The sequence below is a fragment of the Nicotiana tomentosiformis genome, chromosome 5, assembly GCF_000390325.3.
Source record: "Nicotiana tomentosiformis chromosome 5, ASM39032v3, whole genome shotgun sequence".
NCBI classification, from domain to species: Eukaryota; Viridiplantae; Streptophyta; class Magnoliopsida; order Solanales; family Solanaceae; genus Nicotiana; species Nicotiana tomentosiformis.
The window spans coordinates 99,619,899-99,630,655 of NC_090816.1; the positions used below are offsets into that span (position 1 = coordinate 99,619,899).

A 10,757-nucleotide genomic window follows, 5' to 3' on the forward strand; every position below is an offset into this window, starting at 1 on the left:
TAGGTGTTGTTTTGATGCAATATTCTAAACCTATTGCCTACTTTAGTGAGAAGTTGAGTGGAGCCACATTGAACTATTCCACTTATGACAAAGAGCTATATGCTTTGGTAAGGGCTTTAGCCACATGGCAACATTACTTGTGGTCGAGAGAGTTTGTCATTAAAACTGACCATGAATCCTTGAAATACTTGAAGAGTCAAGGTAAGCTTAGTAGGAGACATGCTAAGTGGGTTGAATTCATTGAAACATTTCCTTATGTAATTTCTAACAAAAAAGGAAAAGAGAATGTTATTGTTGATGCACTTTCAAGAAGGTATGTCTTAGTTTCTACTTTGACTTCTAAATTGATGGATTTTGATCAAATCAATGGACTTTATGCTAATGATGTTGATTTTGGTAAGATATTTTGCTGACTATAAGTTGGGTCCTTTTGAGAGGTTTAATCTTCAAGATGGGATTCTCTTTAAGTAAAATAAGTTATGTATCCCTAATTACTCTTTACGTGAAGTATTTGTAAGGGAAGCACATTTTGGAGGGCTTATGGGTCACTTTGGAGTCCCAAAGACACTAGACATACTTGCTGAAAATTTCATTTGGCTTGGAATGAGAAAAGATGTTGAAAGAATGTGTGCACAGTGTTTGGAATGTAAACAAGCTAAATCTAAAGTGTTACCACATGGTCTTTACACGCCATTACCTGTTCCTACTTCACCTTGGATTGACATTTCTATGGATTTTGTGTTAGGTTTGCCTAGAACAAGGTATGGTAAGGATAGTATATTTATTGTGGTAGATAGGTTCTCCAAAATGGCTCGTTTTATTCCTTGTTTAAAGACTAATGATGCTTCACATGTTAATGGTCTTTTTGTAAAATAAGTTGTTAAATTGCATGGTATACCTAGAACTATTATTAGTGATAGGGATGCTAAGTTATTGAGCCACTTTTGGCACGTATTTTAGGGAAAGTTAGGCACTAAATTGTTGTTTTCTACTTCTTGTCACCCACAAACTAGTGGACAAACTGAAGTAGTTAATAGAACCTTGGGAACCATGTTCAGGGCTGTTTTGGAAGGTAAATTAACTTCTTGGGAAGACCACTTACCTATGATTGAATTTGATTACAATAGAACAATCCATTCTTCTACAAGTATGTCCCCTTTTGAGATTGTTTATGGTTTTAGTTCCTTTACTCCCCTTGATTTATTACCATTACCTACTAATGATATTGCTAATCTTGATGGTAGGACAAAGGCTGAGATGATGAAAAAAATTCATGAGCAAACAAGGCTTGCAATTGAGAAGAAAAATGAGCAAACTTCCTTGACAAAGAATAAGGGTCGAAAACAAGTTGTTATTAAACCTGGAGATTTAGTTTGGGTTCACTTAAGAAAAGAGAGATTTCCTTCCAAAAGGAAGTCAACGTTGCATCCTAGAGGATATGGCCCATTTCAAGTCCTTAAAAGGATTGGATACAATACTTTTAAGCTGGACCTTCCTTGTGAGTTTCAAGTAAGTGCTACATTCAATGTTGCTGACTTGTCTTTGTGTGATGTAGGACCGAATTCGGGGACGAATTCTCTTCAAGAAGAGGGGAATGAGAGTATCAAGGACAAGGATAGAGTTTTGGAAGATCCAAGAAGGCCATTTACAAGATTTCAAGCTAAAGAGTTGCAGACTAAAGTTGCTGGACTTCAATGGCAAATAAAGAAGCTTTTAATTGTGGAGGACGAGAACAAGACCAAAACAGATGGATTGTACAAGTTTTATAATTATTTGGTGGCCCAATTGAAGTCCAAGAGGAGGAAGATTGGGTCCCGAACTCAGTCCTTGAAATCTAGCAAAAGGGCACCCAGAAGAGCTCAAAATGAGCTTAAAAGAGGTCCAAAATGGGGTGTTTGAAAAGGAGACCAATAGGAATCCAAACCAATGGCCCAACCTAGTAGTTTTAAGGCCCAAATCTTCCCCAAAGGAATTTGGCCGCCCCTACCTAATTTTATGACTTTTCTTATTTCTTAGCAACCACCCTATCTAATTTTGATGACTTTTGTTATCCCTTAGCATCCCCTACCTAATTTTGATGAATTTTGTTACCCCTTAGAAACCCCCAACCTAATTTTAAGGACTTTTACTCCTATAAATAAGGAGTTCTTCTCATTCATTAGGCACTTCATTATTGATTAAGAATATCATACTTTGAGAGTTCTTTTGAACATTTGTTACTTATACTCTGAGATTTATCTTTCAACCTTTACTTGTTCATAGTTCAAGGTAGTAAGATTACTTCTCTATTGTGATATCTTTGATTCCTTTGTGGTATTCTTAGAAGGCGATTAATACTAGTTATTGATTGTTGTCTCATGTTACTCGTAAAGCGGTCAAGATCTGAATCTATTATTTTGATTTGTTTTTAAGTAAAGGCGTTTGATTTCTTCAATAAATCAAGACGTTGTTGCTTGGATCTTGTCAACGCTATAGAACTTATGTTCTTGGAAGTTCCTGAAATTCTTTCCTTGAATTTTCCCATATCCTTTATTTTATGCACTTCAATTCTAGTTGTTCAATTCCTTATCAATATTGCTTCCGCATTTACTTCTCAAATTCTTACTCTAGTTTGGATTCACGACCTTGTTGTTATCACAAAACCTCCCTCAGGACTTTATCGTACGCCTTTTCTAAGTCGATGAACACCACATGCAAGTCCTTCTTTTTCTCCCTATACTGCTCCATCAATCTCCTAACAAGGTGGATGGCTTCTGTAGTCGAACGCCCCGGAATAAACTCATATTGGTTCTCGGAAATAGTCACACTCCTTCTCACCCTTAGCTCTACCACTCTCTCCCAGACTTTCATAGCATGGCTAAGCAGCTTGATACCCCGATAATTATTGCAATTTTGGATATCACCCTTGTTCTTGTATATAGGAACCATCTTGCTCCACCTCCACTCTTCGGGCATCTTTTTCGTTCTAAAAATGACATTAAATAACCTAGTGAGCCACTTCAATCCTGCCTTGCCCACAGTCTTCTAAAACTCTACCAGGATTTCATCCGGCCCGGTCGCTTTGCCCCTGCTCATCTTACGCATAGCCCCCTCAACTTCATCAACTCTAATATGCCTACAATACCCAAAGTTACAACAATTCCCGGAGAGTTCCAAATCACCTAGTACAATGCTCTTGTCCCCTCCTCGTTCAAGAGACTATGGAAGTAGGTCTGCCATCTCCGACGGATAAGCCCTCATCCAACAAAACTCTACCTTCTTCTTCCCTGATACACTTCACTTGGTCCAAGTCTCGTGTCTTTCTTTCTCGCGCCTTGGCTAACCTGAACAACCTCTTATCCCTGCCTCGGCCCTCGAGTTCCTTATACAAATGACTAAAAGCTGCAGTATTGGCCGTCGTAACTGCTAGCTTAGCCTCTTTCTTAGCCAACTTATAATGCTCCCTATTCTCCCTCTTCTCCTCCTCGTCTACATTTTCCACTAGGTTCAGATACGCTGCTTTCTTGGTATCCATTTTTCCTTGCACCTCTCCATTCCACCACCATACTCCTTTGTGACCACCAGAGTAACCCTTTGAGACCCCTAATACCTCTCTCGCGGCTTCCCGAATGCACTGTGCAGTCGTGGTCGACATAGCGCTTGCGTCCCCACTACTTCTCCAAGCCCCCATACGGAGAACTCATGCCATGATAGTGGTGCTTCACCAATCGGTTTGCTCCTCTCATATGTCTCCCACCATCTGAAGGCTGCTCCGGTTAGCTAAAAAGTAGTAAATGAGACCTCACTGGTCTCCAAAATACCTGTTGTACGAAGCATCCACTGGCATCTATCCAAGAAATTTTGAGCATCCTCTGACTCAGTTCCACTGAAAGTTGGAGGATGGAGTCTCCCAAACCTCTTTAATCTCTTCTGCTCCTCGTCATTCATAATAGGACCCACCTGGGCCTGAGCAACTGCAACCGGTTGGACTGGTAGTGCCCCCGGTATCTGAAGTCCTTGCACTACCTGCTCTGGAGTATGGACGATAGGGGTATGAGTACCTCCCCCGGCCTGAGAAGTGATTGGTGCGGCCTGAGCCTAAACTACCTGAGCAAGGCCAGTGCAAAAAGTCAATATCTAAGCTAAAGCCTCGTGAAGGCCTGGAATCACAATAGGCACAATTGGTGCTTGAGCTGGTCCCACCGGTTCAACTATATCTTGGAACCTCCTCTTGAGCTGGAGCAACTGGTGGTTCTACAGGTGCTGCTCTAACTATTTTACGAGCTATACCTCGACCTCTACCACGGCCCCGACCTCTCGTGTCCCTAACTGGCGGCACTGGTAGATGATCGTCTAATCCGGTAGTATGTGTCCTCACCATATGTAAGAGAATATAATAACAAAAATGTCACGACCCAAAATCCGACTAGTCGTGATGGCACATATCTCACCCGCTAGGTAGGCCAATTATCAACTAACCAATTCCAATAACAATTAATAACTCAATTTAAGTAAAGAATTATTTTAATCTTATACATTCCCCAAGAACTGGTAGTACAAATCATGAGCTTCTAAGAATAGAATTTACAAAACCTGGTATGAAATAAATACATCATCTGTTCGAAATATACATGAACAGAGTTTTATGAATCTAAGGCTGCCATGAACAAGAGGAAGCTACAACCGGAACGCAGGTACATCTTCAGATCCAGCTCCCAACGAACGCAGCAACAGCCAACATCTGCACGCAAGGTGCAGAAGTGTAGTATGAGTACAACCGACCCCATGTACTCAATAAGTAACAAACCTAACCTTAGGTTGAAAGTAGTGACGAGCTTGTACCAAGGTCGGGTCCCAACTTTAATAACCAACAATAGTTCATAACAATATAAACAAGTAATACCAGAAGTAACTCGACAATCAAATGCTCAACAAAAACATGATTTCTGAAAATAGTTATGCCTTTCAAGTACATTAATAAAAACCCAAATCGCTTACCGGAGTTGTCAAAAATATGAATAAGTTTGAAATCAATAATTTTCCCAAAATCCTTTCAATAATAAATAAGATGTTTCATTTTCTTTCCAGATAACCAGTGTAAAACAAATGCATCACTATGCTCATCTGCCAATATGTGTGAGAAATCATGAATGATGTGATATCGTACAACATGAGAAATAAATACATCTCTATGCTTGTATGTCATGTGTGCATGTCAATGCAATGTATCTCAGAGATGAACTCATATGCATACTCTTAGAGTATCAATTCACTCAGTCCTCCCCATCACTCAGTCCTCACAGTCACTCAGTCCTCCCAATCGCTCGGCACTCGCACTCGGCACTCGCACTCGGCACTCAAATCACCCGACCGTCCGGGTGTTTCCAAGCCATCAAATCACTATTCCATATTACCACGCACGTACCCGGGGTGATACCACGTCACCCTATTCCACATAGGCCTGACAACACAATACAACTGAAAATACATGCAGTATGAGTCTAAACAAGCTGTATCGAGCTGTAACCAAAACCACGGATATAATCACCTAATATATTACAAAACTCGCACGCTCGTAGCACCATTCCTGATCACAGTAACTACTCCAAAACCAACCAAGTACTATTATTAGACCCCATATCGAACCAAACTTCATCCCAAAACCTTTGTACACTGTTGATAATAAAAGAAACACGCAGAATCTTGTAACCCTTTATCAGATAAACAAGTCATGGAGCTCTCTCTCCCCAACCAGAACCATAATCACTTTCTAAGCCGACTTTTAATATTATCCTCCCAAATATACCGTTTCAAACCTGATAGTACCTATTCTAGGTCCAATGACCATATACTATTAAACACATCTATCCCACAAACATGTCACACCAATATAACTCCGAGCCACAAACCATGCCATCAGTGCGCCAATACGCAATATTTCAAATGTACTCAGTCATGAAAAATGACTAAAATGAGAGAACTGCCCCGCATGATTAACAAGTAACGCCATAACGAAATATTGAAAATACATCACACACCGTAGAACCATCACATGATTCTAACACAAGGTTCATACCTAAACATAACTCCGATGCAACGCGTGACCCCATCCAAACACTAGTCCATATTATATACCTCGAGCCACCCCGCTCAAAATCAATAACCACAGAGAGGCAAATGACACAATGCCACACAAAACCTGAAAGAACATAGTCAATATGCAATCAATCATGCAATACCCAAATACTCATCTCGCTCAAATTCCGACATAAGGCCCCCAATAGAACCGCATCATGTGTGCATATAACCAATGTATCACAACTCCTCATAGCATAGAAGAGTAACTCATAGATCATTCAGAACATGAATAAGTCCACCGCCAACCAAACGGCACATCCCTCAACAATAGCAACGTGGAGCCAACCAATCTGACTCGGTGTAGAATACACATCCTAATTGGGCCTAACAATGAACCCCCAAATCGACTCTGGTTACCCACAAATAGATAAACAACCCTCCGAAAACCCACAAAGACCTAGTCATAATACATACTATTATCTAGCTAGCTTCGGCCATGACTTCACAGTCCGCAACCATGAAACAATCTGCTCTTGACAACTCCTGGTCTCCAAATCCATAGAACACACGAATCACCATTTCCAATCCCAACTTCAGCGCCAGAATGTCTAACGCATCTCTCATACATGATCATCCCACAATGAATACTTCTAAAATTCTTCCGTGCCACCTAGCAAAATTTGAATGCCAACAGTCGATCAACCAGGACAGTACCGCAACTCTCAGATTTTATCCATAGTAAAAATCATGAGCTTCTAAGAATAGAATTTACAAAACCTGGTATGAAATAAATACATCATCTGTTCGAAATATACATGAACAGAGTTTTATGAATCTAAGGCTGCCATGAACAAGAGGAAGCTACAACCGGAACGCATGTACATCTTCAGATCCAGCTCCCAACGAACGCAGCAATAGCCAACATCTGCACACAAGGTGCAGAAGTGTAGTATGAGTACAACCGACCACATGTACTCAATAAGTAACAAACCTAACCTTAGGTTGAAAGTAGTGACGAGCTTGTACCAAGGTCGGGTCCCAACTTTTATAACTAACAATAGTTCATAACAATATAAACAAGTAATACCAGAAGTAACTCGTCAATCAAATGCCATGATTTCTTAAAATAGTTATGCCTTTCAAGTACATCAATAAAAACCCAAATCGCTTACCGGAGTTGTCAAAAATATGAATAAGTTTGAAATCAATAATTTTCCCAAAATCCTTTCAATAATAAATAAGATGTTTTATTTTCTTTCCAGATAACCAGTGTAAAACAAATGCATCACTATGTTCATCTGCCAACATGTGTGAGAAATCATGAATGATGTGACATCGTACAGCAGGATAAATAAATACATCTCTATGCTTGTATGTCATGTGTGCATATCAATGCAATGTATCTCAGAGATGAACTCATATGCATACTCTCAGAGTATCAATTCACTCAGTCCTCCCCATCACTCAGTCCTCACAGTCACCCAGTCCTCCCAATAGCTCGGCACTCACACTCGACACTAGTACTCAGTAGGTACCTGCGCTCACTAGGTGTGTGTACAAACTCCAGAGGGGCTCCTTCAACCCAAGCGCTATTATCCGCACGGACAACTCACGTGTTGCACTGACAACTCACGTGCTATAATAAGCCTATAAGGCCTGCTGCAGGCGGGGCAGCCCCGATCCAGATAATAATAATAATAATAATAATAATAATGATGATGATGATGATAATAGTAGTAGTAGTAGTAGTAGTAGTAGTAGTAATAATAATAATAATAATAATAATAATAATAATAATAATAATAATAATAATAATAATAATAATAATAATAATAATAATAATAATAATAATAATAATAATAATAATATAAAGCCAACATGGCATGTTGCAGCGTGCAGCTCGATCTCAAAAATATCCTCACAGTCAGGCCCTCGGCCTCCCTCAGTAATCAATCTCTCCAGTCTCTCTCTCATGGGCTCACAATGTCATGAAAATAACCAGAAAATGATGATATGATGTATCAATAAATAACAACAGAGACTGGGATATGATATATAATGAAATGAATATAACTGAGTATAAATTTTCAATTTAAAATAAATAATTCATAGCAATATGACCTCTGTGGGTCCCAATAATACTGGCACATAGCCTCAACATGATTTTTAATATGATTCTCAGCTCAATTTCTTTATCACATAAAACTATATAGAAAATGCCAAGATTATTTGACTACAAAATTCCACAGAAATAATTATGTCACAATTTCCATGGTGCACGCCCACACGCCCATCACCTAGCATGTGTGTCACCTCCCAACAATTCACATAATACATATATTTAGGGTTCATACCCTCAGCTCCAATATTAGAAGAGTTACTTACCACGAACAAGACGAATCCAAATTCCAAGCAAGATCAAAATGCTCCAGAAATTCCATTTTGCGCGTATCAATTCCTAAATGGCTCGAATCTACCCACAATTATTTTGATTCAGTCGACGAAATTATAGGAATTAATTTCATATTAAAATACTAATATTTTCCACAAAATCCGAAATTACGCTCCAAAAATCACCTTGTGGGGCCCATGTCTCGGAATCCAACGAAACTCACAAAATATGACAACCCATCCAATTACAAGTTCAACCATACTAATTTCACACAAATCCGACTCCGAATCGGTATTCAAAACTCAAAAAATTTGTTTTGTGACATTATAGAAATTTCCTTCGATTTCTCTTGAAGATTCGATAATCTTACACCAAAAATGAAGATTAATTCATGAAATATAATCACAAGGGAGTCAAGAACACTTACCCCAAGTTGGGTGGAAATATTCCTCTCCAAAATCGCCCAAACCGAGCTTCAAAATCCGAAAATGGGTGAAAATCACGAAACCCCGAATTTAAGCTTCTGCCCCAGCGATTTCTGCATCTGCGGACAAGAAGTCGCACCTGCGACCCTCGCTTCTACGGAACAATGGGTGAATTTGCGAGCCAGGCCTCTTCTGCGATGATCCAAGCGCGGATGCGACTTTGCATCTGCAGATAAAAATTCCGCACCTGCGCTGCCCGGCTTCCTCACCATTTTCCCCTTTTGCACCAACCATTCGCACATGCGGCCTCGCAGATGCGGGAAAATTCTTCGCACCTACGAGCACTGCCCAGTTCCACTCTTGGCTGCTTTTGCAACTGGTTGCGCGTACATGCGGCTTCGCACCTGCGATCAAACGATTCGCAGGTGCGATCACACCAGTAGGCACCTGCGATCAAGTCCGAATTTGATCCGTTAACCATCCGAAACTCACCCGAGGCCTCTGAGACCTCAACCAAATATACCAACAAGTCCTAAAACATACCACAGACATACTCGAGGCCTCAAATCACATCAAACAACTTCAAAATAACGAATCATACCCTATTTCAAAATCTATGAATTTTGAAACTTCAACTTCCACAACTGATGCTGAAACCTACTAAATTATGTCCGATTGACCTCATAATTTGCACGCAAGTCACATTTCACATTACGGACCTATCCCAATTTCCAGAATCGTATTCCGACCCCGATATCAAAAAGTCAACCCCTCGGTCAAACTTCCCAAAAATTCAACTTTCGTCATTTCAAGCCTAATTCCACTACGGACCTCCAAATAATTTTCCATACAAGCTCCTAAGTCTAAAATTACCATACAGAGCTATTGGAATCATCAGAATTCGAATCTGAGGTCGTTTACATATAGATCAATATCTGGTCGACTTTTTCAACTTAAGCTTTCCATTTAAGAGACTAAGTGTCTCATTTTACTCTAAATTCTCTCCGGACTCGAACTAACTAACCCGATAACTCATACAACAGCTATAAATCATAAACGGAGCAGTAAATGGGGGAACGGAGTTGAAATGCTCAAAACAAGCGTCCGGGTCGGAACGGAGCTGAAATGCTCAAAACAACCGTCAACAAATTCGCACGACAGAATACAAGAAAGTGAAATTTTCCTAAGGGTTCGGCACCCTCTCGAAGATAAGTACAGACATTCCATACTGATCCGCAAAACTCTACTAAACCTGCTCATGAATCGTGAGACCTATGTAACCTTAGCTCTGATACGAACTTGTCAAGACCCAAAATTTGCATGTCGTGATGGCGCCTATTTCTATACTAGGCAAGCCAACAACCTCAATAAGCCATAATTTCTTTTAAGATTGAAGACATAATATTTAAATTCAATAGAAAGTCTCACAAGTACTGATATAAATACACTCCCAAAACCCGATGTCACTGAGTACATGAGCATCTAAATGATAACATAGTATGACTGATAAAACATTGTCTCGAAATATATAACAGTACAAACAACTGAAAGGAAAGAGAGACAAGGTCTGCAGATGCCAAGCAGCTACATTGATAGTCTCCAACAGATAAAACTCTGAAATCTAGCAACCACCGTATCCGGAAGTACCTAGATCTGCACACGAATTAACCGTGCAAAAATATAGGCATGCTTTCAAGTTCAACAGTTAAACTCAGTACAAGTAAAATAGATCAATCATGAATGATATGAGAAATATGATATCTCTATATCTACATGCCAATGTACATGTTGTATATGATGCACCTCAGTGGAAACCTCGTGTACTCACAATCTCAAAATACTCAATCACTCAGTACTGTATATGGCCAATCCAGCCCGGGAAA

General features: G+C 39.8%; 1 protein-coding gene across 1 annotated transcript; it reads right to left on the bottom strand.

Annotated features, from left to right (window-relative positions):
• Positions 1-3,190: 3,190 nt before the first annotated feature.
• On the bottom strand, positions 3,191-3,634 carry LOC138892865 (uncharacterized). The gene has a single exon (XM_070176613.1). It carries the CDS (start codon positions 3,632-3,634, stop codon positions 3,191-3,193), a length of 444 nt encoding a protein of 147 aa, XP_070032714.1.
• Between the last annotated feature and the right edge of the window lie 7,123 nt (positions 3,635-10,757).

Coding starts and splice junctions, on each gene's coding strand:
- LOC138892865 (XM_070176613.1), bottom strand. CDS start 3,634: ATGTCGACCACGACTGCACAGTGCATTCGGGAAGCCGCGAGAGAGGTA.